The following is a 23,459-nucleotide window of genomic DNA, read 5'->3' on the forward strand; positions in this document are numbered from 1 at the left end:
TAACCACTTATTAGATTTAGGGCCCAATTATCTATACACATGTAACTTAGATAGATTCTTTTCTTTAATAAATTAAAGTATTACTTTAAAGCTGTATTTTGTTCATTCTGGTTACCTTTGTCTAATATTAAAATAGGTTTGACGTTTAAGTTGAATTATTAAATACAACTAAAAAGCTAAACGAATTTATTTCCATTTAGAAATAGACTTAGAATCGAATTGAATTGAGTTAAATTATTTTTTTACTGATATCTGTTCTGGTGTCTACCAGGCGGTGGCAGCACTGAGCTGAACCCACGTTTGCCAGCTGCCAGTGAACTGCAGAACAAGCAGCGTTAGCGCAATGAACCGCAATGGCGGTCAGATTCCAAGCAGGCGATCCTTTCAGAGGAAAACTTGGATTTCTTTTTCTTCTCCTCCATGCCTGTCTGAGTTCTGGTGAAGAACTTAAGTGGGATGAAAATGGCTACGTCCTCTACTGCCCCTGCATGGGTAACTCTTTATTCACAGCCTCATATCTGTGTTTTCTGCTGCTGAAATTGAACTTTTCATATTCAGAAGTTCAGAGGTTGGAACCACAGGGATGTAAAAGTTTGGTTAGTGAGTCTAGAAGTTGTGGTTTCTAAATACCTCCAGTCTGGACGCGTTTCCAGGACCCGGCTAAAAGCTGTTCGCAATGATGGAGGAATGATGGGTTATGTTGAGCAGCGGCTGCTTGGAGCTGAGAAACCTCCTGCTCTTCTCCTTCAGGTCGCTTCGGGAACCAGGCGGACCACTTCCTGGGATCTCTCGCCTTCGCTAAGATGTTGAACCGAACCTTAGCGGTCCCTCCCTGGATAGTGTACCGCCACCACGCCCCGCCTTACACCAATGTAAGAACTCCTGGACTGTTATACACTGGATTAGGGGGAACAAACTTCCTGTTCAAAGGTCAAGTAAGGTTTCTAGAGCAGATCAAAGGTCTTCCCCCTTCTGAGCTTTTGCTTCCAGATCATTTTATTTCTAAAGCTTGATTGCCTGCCTTAATAAAATGGTTCTTACAAAAATAAAGAAAATTTGGTATGTAATTTAAGAGACAACTCTTTAACTACTTTCATACGTTTTATGTGTAAAATGGGCTCAACTGATTGGAAATGAGCTGCATCTTAAACTACAGACCAAATGAAATCTTCAATCATGCTATCAGCAGATGCAACTTGTTGTCATTTCTTCTTTTCATTTTCATTCTCTTCATTTCATTCTCAAAAATCCTTTCAATCCATGTTAATGCAAAGTCTCCCCTCTCCTGGTCACACATCTTTAACGATGAACTTAAGTGATGATAACTTTAGTCTAACTTTAATCTCATCCAGTCAACTATTGTAAAAATATTGTTAGGTTCAATTGTGATTTCTTTTGTAAGTCTGGGCGATATGGCTCAAAAATAAAATTTCTCTAAAATCTCTGATGGGACCAAAGTCATGTCGTCGTGTCGCCTCATGCGGCTGAAATATAAAGTCTGAAGTGGTGTAATGCTCCTTTTCTCTCTTCATCAGGTTCATGTTCCGTACCGGGAGTTCTTCCAGCTGGGGGCGCTGTCTGCCTACCACCGTGTGGTCAGCTTGGAGGACTTCATGGAGGAGCTGGCTCCCAAATACTGGCCCCCAGGCCAGAGGAAGGCCTACTGCTTCGAGACCGCAGCACAGCGGAGCGCAGACAAGAAGACGTGCCCTATGAAGGTCAGAGGTCACGGATGCTGGATGCCAGCTGATAGATTGATCTGTAATCCATCACTGAACAGCTACATTTACACAGAGATTGAATTCAAAACAAGAGGACTCTGTTTGCTACTTTTGTGACTTCTGTAGCTGAGCTGCTTTTATTTTGGTGTATCATAGTAACTGGGGCACATATGCACACCACACATTTTTATTATACGTTTATAAAAGCATCTATAATTTCCCTTTCAGCCCACAACATCCAATGCTTTGTGTTGGTTTGTCACAAAAAGTCCCAGTAAAACACTGGAATGTTTGTAAAGGTTCCGCCTCCTGCTGTGTTGGCATCAGTATCAACCAATGTTAGTCATTTTCTAACATATCAGTCTTGGTCCAGTAAATAAAATTGGGCTGATTTGAACAACCTGTTTTTAATTCCACCTGGTTACATTACTGGCAATGCTAAAACACCAACTATAAAGACATAAAAATAAAAATCCAATCTTTTTTTTTTTTTTTTTTTCCTTCAGCTGTTTCATCCTAATTAAAGCGTCCAAAAAATTTTTTATCCTTTACCCATGACTTGTCTCAGTATTCGCTGAAGTTGTTAGCCTGTTGGATGGTAGAAACAGGAAGTGCTTACAAAGATCCTGTGAATAAAAAGACATGTGACTTCAGCCTCCCTGTGTTCACATACTCTGTTGCCTTTGTGCTTAAAACTGTTTCATCAGAGAGATTCTTTAACCCGTCTTTGCTATGATTGTTATTAGTGTATTAAAAAAAAACTAACAAATAAACAGGCAATGCAAGTAAATCCTGGTGGCCCATCAGGCTTATACAACATTAGGGTTGACCCTGGTTACTGGTATCGACCCAAATGTCCATTTGGGTGCCTCCCTGGTGAAGCCTGGACTCTCGCTTCTGCTCTGTTTCCAGGACGGGAATCCTTTCGGGCCGTTCTGGGACTACGTGGGCGTGGAGTTTGACCAGTCCATCCTGTTCGGAGGGATTTCCTTCAGCGCTTATCACCAACCTCAGTGGATCAAGAAGTAAGAGCTTTGTTGTACCCGAGGACAAAATCATCGGTAGTGTATTAGAGCCGCTCCGGATCAATCTAATCGTTAGTTTTAGCTACATGCATTTTGATTTCCCCGTGTTGGAACAGGTTCCCGGCCTCTGAGCACCCGGTCCTGGCGCTGCCCGGCGCTCCGGCCCAGTTCCCAGTGGTGGAGGAGCACGTGGGTCTGCAGCGCTACGTGGTGTGGTCAGCCAACATGGTGAAGGAGGGAGAGGAGCACATCGCCGCCCTGCTGGTCAGACCGTATGTGGGCATCCACCTGAGGATTGGCATCGACTGGGTAGGATGATGGGAGAGGTTCTGTAGATCAGGTTCTGTAGATCAGGCTTACAGTTTGTCTATTGGTAACAGTGGAGGAGAGAATGTGATGAAGGAAAATATAGACATATGCACACGGTTTCCTGATATATCGCAGGCCTAATATCTGTCAGACCTGCATCAGGTCCGGTTCTGAACATGGCTTCTTCCTGCTTCTCCTCCAGCAAAACGCCTGCCGGCTGCTGGAGAGCGGCGACACGGGGCCTCACTTCATGGCGTCGCCGCAGTGCGTTGGCTACAACCGCCAAACGGCCCCGCCCCTTCCCATGAGCGCCTGCCTGCCCAACCTGAAGGAGATCAGCCGGACCGTGCAGCGCTGGGTGAGGAAGACCGCTGCTCGCTCCGTCTACATCGCCACCGACTCCGAGTCCCACAGCAGAGACATCGAGAAGCTCTTTAAGGGCAAGGTGGGTTGTCAAGCAGCAATTGGTAGCAGCTCTGCTCCTCTTTAAATATCTGTTTGTACAGAGGAGGCCAAGCAGAGAGACGAAGTCGGGATGTGATTGGTGGGGCATCCATGATCCTCCTCTTCCACTCCTCTTTGATTTGGGGTCGTAGTTCAGGAATTACTTGAGCTTTTGAGATGCTAATCAGCTTGTTTCCATGGTTTTGCATCAAAACTGGCCAAAAATTAATAAGAGGGGGAAAAAATCCTTCCAGCTGCACATTCAGCATCTCAACTAGGAAGTGAAGAAATCAGAACTGACTTAAAACAGCTAGTGCAACTTCCTGCCGCCATGATTGGCTTAATTCTAAAGCTCATAACAATAAGCAGTGCAAAAATGTATCCTTCTACAGTAACATTGAACCAGTCCCATGCAAAATAATCTGATTTATTCATGCTAATGTAAATATTCCACAAAAGTTGTCAAGTTGGGTGATGCTAACTCCCACCAGCAGGTGGCAGTCATACTTCTGCACTACTGACTTAGCCTTACTTCATATCACTTTCAGCCATGTTGCAAGAAACAAAAACTGAGCTTTTTAAGTTCACAAAAGAATAAAAATGTTTGTGTCCAATCTGCTTATTTTTTCCTTCCATTTGTAGATTTTAGAAGGGGTTGTATAAGGAAAAAATATTGCAAATATTTCTAAAGTAGCACCACAAAAATCAGTGAAACTTAAATTATACTTGAACCCTGGAAGGATTCAGTCTTTCTCTCCTCCATATTTGTAGTCTTTTCTTGGATGTTCTGACATCATTGTCTGTAGTCAGTTTGTCTTTCAGCACCAGCCTGGCTTTGGTCCCTCCTGCTCTTAACAGCAGCTCTCCCTGGGGTTCTCTGCAGGTGAAGGTGGTGAGCCTGCAGCCGGACTTGGCCCAAACTGACCTGTACATCTTGGGACAGGCGGACCACTTCATCGGGAACTGCGTCTCCTCCTTCTCTGCATTCGTGAAGAGAGAACGAGACGTCCGCGGCCTGTCCTCCTCTTTCTTTGGTTTTGAGATGCCAACCAACACAAAGAAAGAACCCAAACAAGAACTCTGAGCTGGGGACACGTTCAATGGAATAGTAAGCCGGATCATGAGGATGTTTTACATGAAGTGTCTCAGAGAGAGGCAGGTCCAGCTTTTCTCCGAGCTGAAATGAGGAGGAAAGGCTGGGAGTTAGAGCTGCTACCCTGGGAACTGTTTCGACATGTTTTCCAGCTCCGACTGAACCTTTTCACCATCTGCTGCTGCTCATTTATTTTTAACACATCTTAGAGGCTTAGTGAACCTCTGTCCATGATGATCGTCTGCTTTTTATGCAGAGAAAAGCGGGATTAACCAGGACCAAGCACTACTTGGAACGCTGAGGACAGCATCCTTCAAGACTCATTTAAGTTTTGAGTTCACACCATTATGAAAAGGATTTGTAATTAACCTTTTTTTAATCAATAAATCAGTATTCTAAAAATGTTTTTAATCATTCATTTAAAGTTCAAAGTTCAGTTTCATCAGCTGATTTCCTGAGATGAAAGCAAGAACATTTTGCCAACGTTTCAAACAAGCATCTCAATTTTCCCAACTCATGCTTCTAAAGAAAAACCATTCTCCTAGTCACATGTTTTTCAAAGAGACTGTTGTATTTTATTTAATAAATAGATCCCCATCAGCTGACAAGGTTTTAGCTGCTGAAAGTTAATGGCTAGCATGTTGGTTATGTAGCGTCAGCTCTAGAAAAATCAGTTCTACATCCATTTGCATACGTAGGCAGTGTTAAAATAATGGAACCAAGCCAAAGCTAAACCAGTTAAAACCCACATGAAGAAAGCCCCAGGCCCCTATTCTTCAAAACAAATAAGGTCAAATATTTGTCCATGCTAAGATATTAAAGGTTTTAGAGAAAAAAAAGGTCAAACAGCCCAGCATTATCCCAACAGTCCTAACAACGTGCTAGCCGATCACCGGCATGTTGAAGCTACATCCATTTATCAAATCAATGATCAAGACTTCCTCACTTTAAAAGCAAATATCCATTGCAATGTACTTTTCTCTCGAAATAAATGCTAAATAAAAAAAACTTATCTGTAGTTAGTCTCATTCAGAATTAGAAATCTGACCAATAATTCTACCAATATTATATAGCTCGGTTATCAGTCTTTAATATGGGGAAGCTGACTAACCTTTGACCTATCCTAAACTTTAAGCATCTTTGAAACAATGGGAGGGGCTACTTTAATTTCTAATCTCACTTTTTAGTTTGTAGAAAACATGAATTCATTTCAAGGCCTGACGCATCTTGGTGAACATATTTATTGGATGCAAATATAAAATACACAGATTCCTTAGTCAACCACACAGACAACAGAGCCTGGGTATGGGGCGGCCTTCACATTGTAACAGGTCCTCCACCTAAAGGGGGGGAAGGAAAAACCAGTCATTTCAGATGTCTGGACTCATTTTCTTTAGCGAAGGAAAAAAAATAAACTGAACAGTTTCTAGAAAGTTTGTGTTGATGGACGTGAACAAACTATGACAAAAGCGGTCAAAGCCAAAAACCTGTTCCTCTGAGATGGAAACAGATGAGCTGAAAATGCCAGTCTATGTATGTATCTATGTCTATGTAGCCCAATGGCCAGAAGTGCTCAACATCCAGAAAACACAAGTTAATCAATAATCAAGCTAAAGAAGTCCCTAAAAAGGCCATCAAACCGTTTCCTCAGTCCTTGCAGTCTAAGGTAGTTACCATTCCAACAGCTTTTAATACACCAATATGCAATGTTTGGCATTTAAAACTAGGAGTGCATCAATTGTAGTTTTCTGGCCAATCACCGTCTTTAAAAAGTCTGATTTGCTGATGCTGATTTGGCTGACCCCATATTTTTTGTCTGAAAAGTTGCTAAATATAGTAAAATCTGTAAGCTGGTGCTAGAGGGGTGAATACTAATCATGTGTGCAGATGTGAGCTGGTGACCGGTCTGTCGAGCCATCTAACTCAGCAGAGCAAAACGGGTCAGTGATTTTCAGACCTTTAAAGACGTAAAGATTGGTTACATGTGCAAAGAAGATTACTGATCACCCAGAAATCAAGAAAATCTGGGCTGACTTATCGGTTACATTACACACCCCTCTCACCACGTCCTGTATTCTTGAGAAAATCCACACATGCAGGGGAAAAGCATGCAGACACAATGAAGAAAGTTCTCCCAGGCAGTATTTGGACCTAGTAGCCTTTGTGCTGCAGTGATGCTGCAGCCGTCTGCCATGTTGAAGAGGGAGCCGAGTCGAAAGCTAAAGCTATCGATGTACCAGTCGATCTACACTCCTTCCCTCATTTATGATCATGAGCTCTGGATAGTGACTGCAAGAACAAGATCTCGGATACAAGTGGCCAAAATGAGTTTTCTCCGCAGGGTGTCTGGGCTCTCCCTTAGAGACGAGGTGAGAAGCTCAGACATCCAGGAGGGACTAGATGGAATTGCCGCTTCTCCACGATAAGGGGAACCAGCTGAGATGGCTCGGCAATCCGTTTAGGAGGCCTCCCTGGTGAAGGAGGAGACCCAGAGAACACATCCCAGAGGAACGATGCTGATATCAGGTAGGTTAAATATATCTTACACATCCTCTAGAAACATTTCTGCATGATTGCCCTTCAAAACTTCTTAGTTTCATAAAGCTTTTTAAACACACTACTATGACTCATTTCTTAATTCACTTGAAAATAATTATAATAAAAAAGATGACCTACTTGCCAGTTCTGGTGTTGTATTTGAGAATGTGGTGGAGATTCTCCTTCCCTTTGCCCGCCAGTACATAGATCATCTCGTTAATGGCGACACATTTCACCATTAAAGGCAATGGCATTGGTTCACAAGGTAACCAGTAGTTATTCCTGATGTTGTACCGTTCCACAGATTCCATAAGACCTTTTGGAAAAAGAAACTGAAGCATTACAATGTTTCTCCTCCAGATGGCATCACAGCTGAGTCAAAGTTACCTTCATGACCCTTGCCTCCGATGGCATAGATCCAACTCCCGACCCATACCAGCCCATGGTTCTTCCTGGGCTTGGTCATAGGGCGCAACTCCATCCACCTGAACAGTTCAATAGTGAAAGCAGCGAAATACGTCTTTTGTTTCGTTTCCACAGCTGTTTTTGAAGTGGAACAACTTGCTTCGAGGCCACTTTGTGAGAACTCCAGCTGATGCAGCGATTTTATATAGCTGACATTTTAAACATCCAATCCTAAAATTATCAGTGCTTACTTTTAAAGCAGGAAAAATAAATAAATGCTTAGCTCGTCACAAAGTTCCCATTATGCAGTGTTGGGTGTGCGACTCACTGTCTGGTGCTGGGGTTGTACACCTCACAGGTGTCGATAATCTTGAAGCTGCTGTCCATCCGTCCTCCTCCACAAACATAAATGAGTCCGTTGACTTCCACCGACCCATGGCAGCAGCGGGGGCTCAACAAGCTCGTTTCAACTTCCCATGAGTTAGTGTTTATGTTGAAGGACGTAAAGAGGCTCACAGTGGAGCGATCTGGAGATGAGTGCAGAGAGAATGGACAGTATGTCAAAGATAAGTCATCATTAATGATGATGATCCTAAATATGAAAAATGACTCGGCTTATCCCGTTTTTCAGTCTTATCTACCGTTTTGCAGTACATCACCATTTCGGCCCATACTGACCATGTAACATTCCACCTGATGCATAGATCTTTCCCTGAAAGACGCAGGCAGCCAGCTTGTTTCGGGGCCAGGGCAGGTCTATCCTGGAGTGCATCGTCTCAAGCAGCAAATCGTAGCAGTCCACGCGCTTTTCAAGACCCTGGCAGGTGGAGCCTCCCAATATGTAGACCTCGTAATTCCAGTACACGGCTGTGGCATTCCAGCGTTTCTCTAAGGAGCAGGGGATGGCTGTCCACTTGGAATCCTATTTTGGAATTTTTTTTTTTTTTTAAATCACACCGATGAGCCAAAAAAAAAAAAAAAAAAAAGACTGGATCATCATAGGCAAAATGTTTGGGTGTCAGAAAACCCAAATAGAAAAAAGCTACTTTCCAAAATATACCTGAGGGTTGAAGTAGCGGCAGGGGTCAGGCTGCAAGTGTCCAAACAGAGCAATTTTTGGGGGGTTTCTTAGCTGAGCCCTCAAATTCACCGCCACGTTCCTGGAGTCCCTCCGGGAGCAAATGGCATCTTGGAGAAAAATCACTGGTCACTGAGAAGTAGCTCCATTCTACCAGGGATTTCCAATTGCTGCTGCTGCTAGTTTGTAGGGTGACCTTGATAACTTCAGGAATTCCAACACACAGCTGAAAGTCACAGCAACGTCAACGAACCGCTTACACACACATAGCCCCTCTACTTACCAGTGACCATGCTGAGGCACTGTGGACTGTCTGCAATCAAGGGCTCAGGCTGCACAGTTTGGGACAGGAAGTCTTTGGAGAGCAGAGGAAAGTGAACGCAGCTCAACACCTCCACCAAGTGCTGTTGTCTGTTGGGCAGGTCGTGGTTCAACCAGCGCAAGGCCACCTCATAGATCTGAAAATCACACGATCAAAACGGAAGGATCTCTCACTACAGCAGTTTTTAGTTGGCATCTGGTGTTTTTAGCTATACCAGAGATATCTGGTGCATGTCTCTGGATATATATATGTATATCCTTTTAACTTCATTCTGAGGGGTAACATTGTCATCCATTGCTCAATTACATAAGTCTGCTTTCCTGATCTCACGATGACCCACCGACTATTCAAGGATTCTTATCTGCAGTATGCATATGAAAAAATGCAAAGAACAAGTCAGATCTTACATTCTTTACTCAGATTAGTTGCTTGATAGAAGTGTGTACTGATCTTTGCATAATTTTGCCTATAAAAAACAACAAGTTACATAATCCTTGGCCACTTTTGGGGGACATTTTCATTCTTTTCTTAAAGGGGCACCATTGTGTATTTTCCAGCCACATAGTGCTGTTTTACAGTAAAAATCAAGTAACTACATTTCCTACAGCTGTTATGAAAATACGTTATATGTCAAACATGCGATGCCTTGAAAATGGGCCACTGTCTCTTTAAGAAACTTTAGCTTTTTCTGACACTCATCACATCTCTCCTCCGTTAACCCTTTATCAACGTTTCTACCAGTGTTTCACTGAGACGTAGCTCAGTTCTACCAGGTGTTTTCCAATTGCTGCTGCTGATAGTTTGTAGGAGCTGACTGAAGGGTTTGTGTGGGAGAGCCTCTGGTGGAAGGTTGAAAACCGCAGCATCAAGGAGGCTGGTTGCCAGAGATAAAAAAAAAAAATTCAAATATGCATTAAAAAAAACACTACGGGTTTGTTTTTGATGAGAATAACATGAGATTTAAAACTCAAAATATTCAACTTTACATAATACTGCCCCTTTAATCATACTTAAAGGATGTACCTGCTCCTCAGAGACGCGAAGTCTGTCATTCCCAAGTATGCTTGTGAGGCAGGTGACATGAAGTTGCAGGAAGTCCGTCAACATGCTTGATTCTCTGAAGTGCCTGAGGAGAACCACTTCAGCTTTCGCCTTGAGTCCCTTGCAATTGAAAGAGTCTGCCAAGGCCCACATGCCTGCAGGAACACACCTCTGAGTGAGCCCACTCACAGCAGCAGGCCTGTATTCGTATGTCTTGTTCTTACCGAAGCAGTTTGTAAGGTCAATCCTTTCTTGCAGGAACTTCTCACACATCACTTTCACGGGCTCAATCAGATACAGACTGGCTGTGTGCAGTAGCGACTGGACGTTTCTGTTGTTTAGCTCGATTCTAAAATCGAGAGAGAAACTTAAACTCATTCATAGAATTTAAAGTGTAACGCAACTATATGTCTGCCTGGTTTGTATTTACTTTGCTGTGTAAATGTAGTTGATCAGCAGCTCAATAATTTCAGGGTCCACTTCCTGTAGACTCACCTCAGGAGACTCAGACTCCATCATGTTCCCTGGAATGATGGCAGACAAGTATACGCGACAGAAAAACAGATATGCAACATGGAGGGTCACTCCTCAAATCAATTACTTCGATCATTTCCAGTCTGTGAATTCCAGCATGGCACAACATAAAAGGATACCATAAGTAGATGCAATAAGTCTGAAACTTCCTCACTACCGAGTATTATACAGCAGTGAGAAATACTACAAGCGATAGTATTATAATATTAATGATGAATACAATAAGAGATATTCTAAGAGTCAGCCATGCCCCCATCCGGACTGGAAGCTCTCTCTCTGTTTTTTTAAACACCTCAGAGTGGTCAGCTTTCTATTATTCTTCTCAATTTGATAAAGTAGAAACTCCCACACTTCCCAAATCTGTGCCCTTTTTTCAGCCATTACAACTGTTTAATCCATTAACATGTTGTAGGGCGTTTTTCTGCGCCACCTTTAGATTCTTGTTTCACTTTGGCTTCAATTTTTGATTAAATTCATCAGAATAGGATAAGCGTGGTGGTGATGTAGGGGTAAAGAGCACAACTTATGGACGGTGGCTTCAATCCTTCGAGTTCGAACCTGTTCATTTCTGCCTCATGTCTTCCACCTCTCACAGATGTATCTATGAATAAAAGCCACTAGAGCTGAAAAAAAAAATCTAATAAAATTAATTGTTAGTTTCAGCTCTAGACAGGAAGCTAGTCAAGTTCATGTGTGTGGAGGTAAACAAGTGAAAACTTTGGGCAATCTTGTGTAGCTTTGAAGCATAAGGTTGCAAACATCCTATAGTCCGCATGTCCTGCACTTACCCGTGAACATAAGGCGAAAGTATTCACTACCAGCCGCCAAAACTAGTCGGTGAACAGGAAAGCGCCTCCCTTGAACCACCAGAGTAACATCACACAGCGCACCCTGCAGGAAGAAGACAAATAAGCATGTGCAAAGTTGACTTCATCCCAGCACCAGATGCATGAGTTAATCCTGACCAATTTTCTCATCTTATCCATGGTTGTGACTAGACCAGACAGCTGGTTGAGTGTGGCCTCATGGTGACAAGTGCTCACGGTCTTTCTGGAGGTCAACGCCTTCATTTTAGAGGCCATCTACGAGGTTGATTATCTTCTGACCTATAAAAACCAGCAACAAATGACCAGACAAATGCAAAATTTAAGCCATGCCATACAGATCCGTTTTGTCCACAGTAAGCTTAGAACATCAAAATATATCATCATGAAGGTAAAGTCTTTTCACTCTATAAAGCCAACTGCATGTAATTTTGAAAATCAGTAGTAGTAATAATTAGACAATTTCTGAAGCAATTAACTTGCCAACTGCAGTTGGCAAATTGCAGTTGGAACCCAGCTTTGTTCTGATACTGAAAATCAGAAACAATGCTAAAGTGAAATAAAAAGCAGTCAAGAGCATGTGGAGTATAATTATATTGAGTAATATGGACTAACTCCATTCAGTAAGCAAACAGTGTATAAGGTAAAATTAGCCAAAATGCTATGGTTAGCTTTAATGCTGTCAGGAGCATGTGAGGCATTACCAGCAGGTTGACTTGCATTCACTTTCTCCATTCATTATGATAAACATAGAAGAAAGATGAGCTAAAATGTTTATTTTAGGTAAGCCTAATGTTAGCATGAGGGCTATAGCTAGCATGTAGAGTGACACCATCAGTAGGATGTGGGTTAACACCAACAGGTTGACAAACACTGATATACTCCATTAAGATGCAGGTTAAAAAGGAATCCATCAGAAATTGTTATAGCGCCCCAATTTCTTGTTTAATTTCTATAAAATATGGCTTAAATTAAAGGTGAAAATTGCTGATGGCTTTTAAAACATGAAAAGTATATTCTCCATGCGTGCAAAGCTATAAAAAGGTTGGTTTCTGTTAGTCAAGATGCAAGATGCTAAGCGAATTTCTCTTTTATGGACAATTATTTTTACATAATTGCCGCTGTAGGAGCCATAGTTTCTTCAGATAGAAATGGTCAAACTGTTTGTTTGACCTTACCTGATTATCCAGGTGTGGATAAAAAAAAAAAGCACCGGATGTTGACGCCCCTTTTGTAGCAAAGACGCTTGCAGCTCCACTTTACCGTAAAGACCTGAAGAGATGCGCAGCCGTTTGCGGTTGATTTATCCAGGCTTCAGAGGGAATTGTCTCTGGCAGGTCTCACTTGATTGCAATGGCACTTCTGGACTGAACAACACTACTCACCGGTAAATTCTTAACCCGACAGTCCGTGGGTTTCATGTTCGTTTTTAATCCCAGCTGTCCGTCTTTCAGAGTGTTAGCCAGGCAATGCTATCATCCTGGTAGCCGAGGTTACCCTCAGTGTGTTTGGCGTTGCTAGGCCGGTGTTGTGCTCCCTCTCCCCGGGTTGTATCTCACCTAAGCTAGCGTTAGCTGAGCTGCTACACCGACCGCTTGTTTTTGACGTTAATTTTATGTGTAATAACTGTTTTGTGAGAAGAGGCTGACTAACAAACTGCTCCCGGTGGCTGTCATTCATTGCTGCTTCGGTTAGTTCACTTAATTCAGTTAGATAATTTAAGGTTGTGGCTTCGGACGACATTAACCGCTAGTACTACTTACTACTGAGGTAATAAATGTATGAATAGCTTAGTTCAAACCCTGTTATTCTAGTGGATGCTGTGGGTTTACTAATCAGTTTGTAAAAGTATTCTTAGATGTAGCCTTGTTAACCATTCTTAACATGTTTATTGAAAAAATGCCAAAATATTTTATTTGTCTTTATCAGTTTATTCACTGGCTTTTTGAATGTCTTTCATATCAGTCTCATTGCTGACATTTTCAGAGGAATGTTTCTTTCGTTATTAAGTAACTCAGTTTTGACCTATGAATCATTCAGGCATACATAGGATGTGAAACTCGAGGGATGAACCCAGTTGTGTTCACACAATACAGTTATACAATACAATGTAGATACACCACTTATCTGCATTGTTACAAGCAGCCTGTCAGACAATTTATCATAGAGGCACTGATCAGGCCTTTCCTGGCCGATATTGATTTCCATTTTTCATTCAGGTACAAACATCTGATTCCATTTTGTTTTGCTTCCCCAAGTACTACCACATGTAAAACAGAATGACATGCAGCATGATCCTTGATATAGGTATAGGTATATAGGTATAGGTATAATCCAGCAGAATACAAAGGAATTAACCGGCCATAAATTTTGGGCCTCTCTTTCTTGCACAATTGTCTTGATTCAGCCACATGGTTGAATCAAGACATTGGATCAGGAAATGGATCATTTTCTTCATCTGTGATCAGGATATTGATCATTCATCAGTGTCCTAATGTAACTCAAGTGTGCTTTATCTTACTGTGGATGTACATTCTGCTTCAGCTGTTACTGGTAGAGAGCAGAATTTCTGGTCCCATAAATTATGGTCCTGAACCAGCAAAGCAGCCCCAGGCTCCCCAACTACTACCACTAATGTTTAATTGTAGGTGTGATCTTCTTTTATGAAGTGCTGAGTTAGTTTTACACCAAGCAGCGGTGCACCGATTGGGTCATTGATCACCAATCTTTAAAACACCTGACCTGCCGATTCCAATTTTGGCCGAGATGTTGCTGAATTGGCAACGGTGGGGCGACTATTGTTAACCACGAATGTGCAGACATGACCTAGTGGTTGGGTCTGTCAGTCAAAGTTGTTGATTTTAGAACTTTGCATAGGCAGATTAGATGAGTGGAAAAAATTGGCTTCACATATAACCGTCAGTCAAACACAGATCTCATAAAATTAAGGAAATTGGGGCCGGTTTATTGGTGCACCAAATATTATGGCTTTTTAAAGAAGTTCTAGCCAGGACTTGTTAGTCGACAGAATATTTTATCTTGGGGATCATTAAGATGGATTTTTTTTTTTTTGGCCAAAAGTGAGGTTATTACTTTATTTTTTTGGTCATGGTGGTTTGGGCCTTGGAGCTTTTTTGTGGGTGTCATGGACATTTACTCATGCACCAGATTCTAAAATGATGATGTTCTGTATCTTCTCTATGTGTGGCTAGGAGCTCTAATTCAGGATAGCTGCAGCATACAAAATGACTTTTGTAGCCCTTTGTTTAAGGCCAGGAAAGAGGCTTACACAAGTTGACTTCTTAAATATTAACAAAAATAGCACACGCTTCCTCTCAAAATGGTCAGGCACTGTACTATTCTGAAAATGAGGAGAAAACAACCAAAGTTCTAAGAAATCTTTACAAAAAAGGTGAGTGTTGCTGAGACAAATGACTCCCTGTGTCTGCCCCAGATTCTCTAGATGCCGCCGTCTTTTTCGGTGAAGCCTTTCTGAAGCTGTGAGGAGGACACGACGTGCCAAGAGGTGAGGACCGGCCACTGCTTCCCAACATGTCCAAGACCAAGAGCTCCGAGACCGTCAAGGTGGTGGTCCGCTGTCGCCCTATGAATGACAAAGAGAAGGCGTCTAAGTTTGAACAAATGGTTTCCGTTGATGTCAAACTGGGTCAGATTATGGTCAGGAACCCACGGGAAGCCAGCGAACACCCCAAAGTCTTTACTTTTGATTCAGTTTATGACTGTAACTCGAAACAAATAGATCTGTATGACGAAACCTTCCGGCCTCTTGTCGATTCTGTTCTCCTTGGCTTCAATGGGACCATTTTTGCTTACGGCCAAACGGGTACGGGAAAGACGTACACAATGGAGGGAGTGAGAAATGATCCAGAGAGGAGAGGGGTGATCCCCAACTCCTTTGAGCACATCTTCACGCACATTTCACGCTCCCAGAACCAGCAGTACCTCGTGAGAGCGTCATATCTGGAAATTTACCAAGAGGAGATCCGGGACCTGCTCTCCAAAGACCAATCCCACCGCCTGGAGCTCCGGGAGCGGCCCGACACGGGCGTGTACGTGAAGGACCTTTCGTCGTTTGTCACCAAGAGCGCGCGGGAGATCGAACACGTGATGAATGTGGGCAACCAGAACCGTTCGGTTGGTGCCACGAACATGAACGAGCACAGCTCGCGCTCTCATGCGATCTTTGTCATCACGGTGGAGTGCAGCGAGTTGGGCGTGGATGGAGAGAACCACATCAGAGTGGGCAAGCTGAACCTGGTGGATTTGGCTGGAAGCGAAAGGCAGACAAAGACCGGTGCTCAAGGCGAGAGACTGAAAGAAGCCACCAAGATAAACCTGTCGCTTTCCGCCCTGGGAAACGTCATATCGGCTCTGGTGGATGGCAGGAGCAGCCACATCCCCTACCGAGATTCCAAACTCACTCGCCTGCTGCAGGACTCCCTGGGGGGAAATGCCTGCACTGTGATGGTCGCCAACATCGGCCCGGCGTCCTACAATGTCGAAGAGACCCTGACCACGCTGCGCTATGCCAACCGGGCCAAGAACATCAAGAATAAGCCGCACATCAACGAGGACCCCAAGGACGCCCTGCTTAGGGAGTTCCAGGAGGAGATCGCCCGGCTGAAGGAGCAGCTGGAGAAACGTGTGGGGAAGAAGAAAAAAAGGAGGCAGAAGAGGAGGGGAGGGGAAGGAAGCGACGGAGAAGACCTGGAGGATGGAGAGACGGAGGACGACGAAGAAGAAGGAAGCGGCGACTACTGGAGAGAACAGCAGGAAAAGCTGGAGCGGGAGAAGAAGGCTGTCCTGGAGGACCACAGTCTGGTGGCCGAGGAGAAGGATCGGCTGCTCAAGGAAAAGGAGAGGAAAATGGAAGACTTGAAGAAAGAAAGAGAAGTCGGTGAAATGCTTGCAGCAAAAGTTAAGGTAAGCAAAACAACTTCTATCTAGAGGTTTTGTTCTCACCGGCACGTTGTATTTTCCAATTTGATTTTGATTCTTTTAAACTTTGTGTATCACTCAGGCGATGGAGAGCAAGCTTCTTGTAGGTGGAAAAAATATTGTTGATCACACCAATGAGCAGCAGAGGATGCTGGAGCTGAGGAGGCAGGAGATCGCTGAACAGGTGAACTCAGAGTCCAAACAAAGTCTGCTAACTAAACGGGAGTTTTTACAGGAATGATGGAGGAACACTGGCACATTTCAGACCAACCGTGTTTCTACATGTTTTGAATTATTCCATGATTTATGGTGGTTGCTTTTCTGACCTAAAACATTTGAAAACCATAATGAGGAAGAGTTAGAAAGAAATAAAAAATAAAAACATGCTCACACAGTTTGCTATTCATCTGTAGGAGCTGGTAAGTAAAATTCAAATTGGAGCATCTGTCTCAGGAACAGTACCCAGGTTCTTTATGATAAAAACAAGAAAATAACGATTAAAACAGAGCAACTTAGAGACAGAGTATGAAGTGCTTTAGAGTCCTCTGGACTTGATGCATGTTGTGGTAGATCTGCCTGATGCTTGACCACACCGGATTGTCTTCTGAGGCCATGTCAGGAAGCCGTATCTTTCAATGTTTGCTTCCAGAAACGGAGAGAGAGAGAGATGCAGCAGCAGATGGAGAGTCGTGATGAAGAGACTCTGGAGCTGAAGGAGACCTACAGCTCCCTGCAGCAGGAGGTCGACATCAAGACCAAGAAGCTGAAAAAGGTGATGGCTGATTTTTTTAAAATTTATTTATTTATTTATTTTAATTCTTGGACAGACCAAACTTGCTATGTAGTGTTAAAATAAATCAGCATAACTTAAAAAAAATCTGTTTTATGATAAATCAGGATTGCAGATTTACTGACTTGTTTCTTCCAAGTAATGATTCATGTGCCGAATATGCTACTGGCTGTTAAATTCAGTACTGAGATCTTTTTGTGCTTTTCGGTCAAACTAACCTTTTTTTCTCGATCTTGTGTCCTGCAGCTGTTTTCCAAGCTGCAGGCGGTGAAGGCAGAAATTCAGGACATCCAGGAGGAGCACATCAAGGAGCGGCAGGAACACGAACAGACCCAGAACGAGCTCACCAGAGAACTCAAACTCAAGTACGGAACACATTTCCACCCTCAGTACACGTCTACAGCTTCATTTTAGGCTTTTAAGGTGTTCTATAAGGGAGTTTTATTTTTGCCATGAATGATTTCATAATACACAACAATAATTATTTCTAAAAATTAAAATGTGGATGTTTTTTTTTGTTTGTTTTTTTACATATAGTTCAACCTCAACTTTTTTTCTACAAGAAGTCTGAATGTTTGTCTTTCAGACATCTGATCATTGAAAACTTCATTCCTTTGGAGGAGAAGAACAAAATCCTCAACAGGGCTTTCTTTGACGATGAGGAAGAGTGCTGGAAGATGAAGGCCATCACTCGCATTGAGGAGTAAGCTCAAAAACATTCTGAAGTTTGGTTCAATCCTTCATACACTTAGGGAAATCTCAGCTTGACTAAAAACACCTTTAATTTATACATTTCTCATTTGCGTCTAAAGCAATGAGCTGCTTTTCCGGTGCAAATGTGAGCTTTTAAATTAGTTTGAACAGATGACCTTTGACCTTCATGTATCTGGGGATGGTTCCCAAGGATGAACCAGACTTGTAGAGCTCCATAATTCTCATGCTGATATCTTATCTAATTTCTCGAGTAAGTTATGTATTCTGTGTGCTGCCTTAAGACGCATCCATTTAGAAAGAAAGTTTATCTCCTGTTATGCATTGTCTGTATCTGGTTTTAACTGACCACGTAAAAGTGGAGCTGTGCTGCAGTGTGACCTGTTGTGTTCTCCGTCTTCCTGCTCCAGCGACCATCAGATGATGTCCCGGCCCCCGTCTGCTGTGGGCTACAGGAGGCCCCTCAGTCACCATGCCCACATCGCCATGAGGATGAAGCCTGACATGAGATACAAAGTGAGCTGCTTTTCTCTTTGTTTCGGAACAAACATCAGAGTGGAGAACAGTAATGATTGTCTTTTCAATCAGAAGTGGAGTCTAGGGCTGTTGTAAACGAATATTTTAGTAATCGAGTAATCTATCGATTATTCTTACGATTAATCGAGTAATCGGATAAAAAAAATATAAAATGAAATATTGGTAAATCTGGCATAATACCGGTGTTACTATCAGATATCAATATCAGTCCAATTTTTCATATTTGAGCATCCCTAACAGTTGCTTTTTTGTAGTTTAGAAAACTAACCTGTAACAATAATAGCTCACTTTCTAAGTTAACCAGAAGAAAAGTTATAGAAAAATCTGAAATTATATTGAATTTAATAACAAGGAGGCAGGCTCACAAATATGCTTATAAAAAATGTCTACAATCCAGCTTTTAGTTTATGTATTCATCTTCAGTGAGTTTAATAGATTAATTAAACTCACCTTGCCACCTAACCTGTCACGCTTTGGGTTTGAAAATACGGGAAATGCCGCCTGGAGTGGGAGGAGAGGGCGAATGAACGAACATGGGGTGGAGGGGAGGAAATAGACCAGCGGACTGACGAACCGTTAGACCGGGGGACGAACACGGGGGGAAGCAATACGGGATATTTACGACACCTTCACTGGTCACACTCAGAAACTCATCTACCAGCCATGTACGATGCGCTCCGCCACCCGTTTCTTCAGACCGGGATATGAAATTTATTGTGCGGTTCGTCGGTAAAGCTACATTTACACGGTAAGCATCAGCTACTCAGCCGCCCGCCCTGTTCAGGCTATCCGCTCACCTCAGCGCTCTTCCCGCCGTTCGCTTTCAACCAGCAGCCCCGGAGGAGAAATGCTGCCGTACTCCAGGCATTCCCCCAGTCATTTTAAGGATGCTTATTGGTTCCCCAAAAACGATAAAAAGTCGGGCATTATCATCAATCAATAAAATCCCCACGGGCCAATCTTGAAGATTGGACTTTATGCCGCTGAGACTTAGCTTTTGTCAACAACTCAGAGGCGGAAGTGAGAGCTCCGCGCAACGCAAATGAAGTCCCGGCCGGAACACGGTGCGCTAACTAATAAAACATAAATTAACGAAGCTTCGAGGCAGGTAAATTTTCCTCGAGGAATTTTAGTAATCGAGGTACTCGAATCATTCGAGGAATCGTTTCAGCCCTAGTGGAGTCGTTGGTGTGAAAGTCCAGGTCAGGTCTTTTATGGTTTCATCATGTTGAGTCTAAAGTTATTACATTTTGTTACGAGTCTGACTCCACTCTAAGTAAACTTGACTGCATTGTTTGGTAACTGGGATCAAACTGGAATGGATTGAAAAATGTCAGGGTTAGACATGAATGCAGTTACTAAAATGAATGGAAGTCAATACAAAGTCCTTTTATGGGTACCAATGCAAATGTGTGTGTGTGTGTACTTGTATATGCTGCACATAAAGGACCACTTTCATCATTTCACCAACAAGGTCCTCACTTTTTTCAGGTCTACTGCACTCTACTAGTTATGGTTAAAGGTATGGTTTTGGTTAGGGTTAGGAATAGACTAGTAATGGTTAGATTTGGGCTCAGGGTTAGGGAAACGAATGGAAGTCGGTGTAAACTCTTTGTGAAGATAGAACAACGTGTGTGTGTGTGTGTGTGTGTGTGTGGGTTCTGTCAGGCTGAAAACATCCTGTTGCTGGACATGGACCTGCCTTCTCGGACCACTAAGGAGTACCAAGAGCCAGTCATCGCTCCAAAGGTGGCAGCAGCCCTGGAGGACGCTCTAAGAGACGAGGATGAGATCCAAGTAGACGCCTCAGGCTTCCACAGCAGCTTGGGACCAACACCGCCTGCCAGTGCCAGCAGCAGCCTTAAGAAACCAAAGTCTGGGTAAGAAATCCCTCTGCCACATTCAGCTGTTTGGAAGGAGAGTTATTTGTTGTGTAGCAGTCGTCTTCCACTGCTTCCTGTCTTTCAGTCGACCCAGAACAAGCAAGAAGTCGAGCACGCCGACCTCTCCTTTCAGCCCTTGCAGTCCAGCATCTCCTCTCTACCCACAATCCCGTGGCCTGGTGCCCAAGTGACGCCTTCTTCCATTGCCGTCACCAACCTCTTTGTGCACCTCCCCACTTTAAGACTCTTAGAGGATTGGGTTTGTTTGGTCAGGAGCCAAAGGAACCTTTAAGACCACCGCTGCTTTAGTTTCAGCTGTCGCCACATCACTGCTAACAGCTGCCATGCATGAAGCCCCAAATCACGCTCCACTGAGACTGCCTCTGACTCTTTGTCTTAAACATCACTAAGTTCTTAATATGACGACTGCCTGCAGGGTTTAGTCCGTGTCTGCCTATTTCTCTCTTTACATTAACTTGTCACATCGTGGTAAACTTCATGCGTGTGATTTTTATTTGTTTGATTGTATCTGACGGTGAGAGAGTAGAAGACACGACCGTTGCTGTAATCAATAAATGCTGTTCTTCCTGCGGCCTGGCAGAAGGAGGCAGGAAAGGATAGAAGCATCCCAGCGGGTGGCTAACCCACCACTTAAGACACATCAGGGTTCCAAGGTGCCTTAAACCTGCAATCCTCGACGTCCTCATTTAAATCCTGCAGGCATGTCGTCTCCTTCATTTACTCATTCATTTACTACATCATGGGGATGGGCAGTGGGGAGGGGAAGCACTGCTTGGATGGAGGTGTTTAGAATCCAGCCTTCTCTTTGGGTTGCTTTGTAGACGAAGAGCAACACAGTCATGGTTAATAAAAGTTCACCCTTTTTCAAATGGAAAGTCCTGTGTAACAGAACATGATTAGGAAATTAGTTCTTAAAAGCTCTTAAAATGAAGTAAATAGACCAATAGATCTCAAAAGAATCTACCTTCAGGTAAATCGCATTAAGGTCTGGACTTTGATGCTCATGACTGACTTTGGGCACTGCCCTAGGTAGACTGGCATGTATGAAGTGAAAGGAACAAAGTAAACTAAGAAGGGGTTTGTGTCTGAGCATTAGAACATCCTGTTGGAGTCGGGGTTGGTGTACTGAGGAGTTCCTGGTGTACTTATCAGCCTCCTCTACCATGTTTGACGATTGCTGCAACCCTTCTCCCCCCCTCATCTAACAGAGACAGGTTCACATTTTCAGAGCTTCCATATATAAACAGCTTGAAAGGGGGTGAACTTTAACCTTTCCATGACCATGTATTCACTCTGTGAGTTCTTTATACCTCATCTGTCTGTCTTTTGAATGAGATCCCAGCAGCTTCCCACCACAGCCGGACTAAATGTAGACTTGCCACAGAAATCGGTCGAAACACTTGAACTTGCAGGATGCTCGATCTTTCTGCCTCTCTGCTACTTTGTTACTGTGATGCGTGCGCCGTTTACTTGCTGCTACTGTGGAAGGGTCTCCAACCCACTGTGATGTTTAAACAAGCCTGGGTCAACTTGCAAACCGCATCCCCTCACATCGACGTTTTCCTCCCGATGGTTTCTCCCAGTAGCTGGAACCTTTCTTGCTGTTTGACCCATGCCTGCTATTCATTTAGATATTGAACATTATAGACTTGTTGCTAGGCAATCTTTAGTCACTTTTGAACATATAAAGAAGAAAAAAAAAAAATAGGTTACCATATTAAAAGAAAAAGTACTTATAACTTATTGAAATCTTTCCTTTTTTTATATGCAGATGTAGATTTAATTTTTATATGCTTTTTTTCTGTGAAATACTTTTATTTTTTTGAGCTCTGTAATTTAAGGTTAAAAGATTTATTTTTAGTGTCTTACATGCAGTATGTGTATTTTCTATTCACTGTGGCTGTTTTTGTGTGTGTGTGTGTGTGTGTGCTTGATCAGATCGTTTTCCCACACGGTTGAGATTAAAGTGTGTAAGTGCAGAAAAATGCTGGATTCGTGTCACAACCCAGAATTTACTGCTTACAGCTGTTGAGTCAATTTACCAAATGCATATCCTTTCAGATCGAAACCGATTGATGTAACTAACATTGCAGCTCCGTAGACGTGTTGCATGACCTTAGCATGCTTGAGTAACACATTTAGCTTTGCTATTATTTATCAATCACAGGAATCTGGCAAGCCCAGTGTTATTGTCTTTATTTATTGTTCAGTGATTTGTTTAACTGAACAAGCCGCAGCACTGGATCAGAAACTTTACACTTGTGTGACCAACTTTTATGCGCTGTTGTTATTTTCAAGCCAAATGTCTTTTTTTTTTGTTGTTCAGTATCTTTACATTATTAAAGAAATTTTAGGGGAATACATGCGGGTATGTCTTTATTTAAAAGAAGTCTAGGAAGATGCTACTTTGTTGTTTTTCAGCAGAAGTTTCTGTTAGTGGTGGCTAATCATCCATCTTTAAAAAGTCTGACCTGCCAATTAAAATTTTGAGCAATACAGATCTTTTTTTATTATTTTATTTTTTTACCTGGTGTGTGGGTGTGTCTATCAGCCCCCCTCACGGCACAGCTAATGGGGACAGTGACTGATTTAAGACGTTCATGGAGATTGATAATATCAGTGGATAAGACTGGTTCTCATGTTACGATGAGTCTCGTTTGTCTAGTAACTTTTGAAAATAACCTTTCAGCAGGTATCAAACATACTTTTCATTAGGCCCATATTTCTTTTTTTTTTGGTGGTCTGATTCTAATTTAAAGTATGTTTTCTTTAGCTATAAGTGGAAAATCATAATTAACCGAAATAAAGGCTTTCAAACATTAATCTGTGTGTATTTAATCTATAAAATGTGTTCAAAGTCAAAAATACTTTTTTGATCCTAAAGGGAAATTAAATGTCGAATACCATATTGTAACTCGACTCAAATTTTTCAAAAAAAAGTATCATTTAGTGATAAAGTTTCTAATGTAAATGGGCTTCTTCAACCCAAAGACAGTTTTATACCGGATATTGCAGAATTAAACAAATTAGTCCAAATTTGCACATTTGACATAAATATAGAACCCTAAAGAACATATTTATACAATTTACCTGCAAAAAAATAATTTGGGGTTTTAGTTAAGATTACACATAATGCAAGGAAGCCTTAGTCTATACATAAAATATATTTTTACTCTTTTTTATTAACCCTTTAAAATCTGTTCACCGGCCTAATGACACTTAAT

At 42.4% G+C, this 23,459-nt stretch overlaps 3 protein-coding genes across 3 annotated transcripts; 2 read left to right on the forward strand and 1 right to left on the reverse strand.

Moving 5' to 3' along the window:
- Positions 1-312: 312 nt before the first annotated feature.
- Positions 313-4,994, forward strand: pofut1 (protein O-fucosyltransferase 1). Its single transcript, XM_014972740.2, has 7 exons — positions 313-492; positions 751-872; positions 1,536-1,718; positions 2,634-2,746; positions 2,863-3,055; positions 3,258-3,500; positions 4,383-4,994. Exons 1-7 carry the CDS (start codon positions 354-356, stop codon positions 4,581-4,583), a joined length of 1,194 nt encoding a protein of 397 aa, XP_014828226.2. The 5' UTR covers positions 313-353; the 3' UTR covers positions 4,584-4,994.
- An 821-nt stretch (positions 4,995-5,815) lies between these two features.
- On the reverse strand, positions 5,816-12,635 carry LOC106907157 (kelch-like protein 7). Its single transcript, XM_014972738.2, has 13 exons — positions 12,513-12,635; positions 11,476-11,616; positions 11,299-11,401; positions 10,407-10,500; positions 10,201-10,325; positions 9,959-10,131; positions 8,897-9,071; positions 8,596-8,723; positions 8,214-8,457; positions 7,864-8,062; positions 7,518-7,615; positions 7,269-7,446; positions 5,816-5,932 (listed from the first exon to the last, which is right to left on the reverse strand). The coding sequence occupies exons 2-13, from the start codon at positions 11,590-11,592 to the stop codon at positions 5,866-5,868; spliced, it is 1,701 nt and encodes a 566-aa protein (XP_014828224.1). The 5' UTR covers positions 11,593-11,616; positions 12,513-12,635; the 3' UTR covers positions 5,816-5,865.
- kif3b (kinesin family member 3B) lies at positions 12,609-23,058 on the forward strand. Its single transcript, XM_088006933.1, has 9 exons — positions 12,609-12,721; positions 14,789-16,278; positions 16,376-16,477; positions 16,943-17,065; positions 17,330-17,448; positions 17,670-17,786; positions 18,205-18,310; positions 20,000-20,211; positions 20,300-23,058. The coding sequence occupies exons 2-9, from the start codon at positions 14,887-14,889 to the stop codon at positions 20,403-20,405; spliced, it is 2,277 nt and encodes a 758-aa protein (XP_087863059.1). The 5' UTR covers positions 12,609-12,721; positions 14,789-14,886; the 3' UTR covers positions 20,406-23,058.
- Positions 23,059-23,459: the final 401 nt, after the last annotated feature.

The sequence above is a fragment of the Poecilia mexicana genome, unplaced genomic scaffold, assembly GCF_051168715.1.
Source record: "Poecilia mexicana isolate PSO_F unplaced genomic scaffold, ASM5116871v1 scaffold_7, whole genome shotgun sequence".
Lineage (NCBI taxonomy): Eukaryota > Metazoa > Chordata > Actinopteri > Cyprinodontiformes > Poeciliidae > Poecilia > Poecilia mexicana.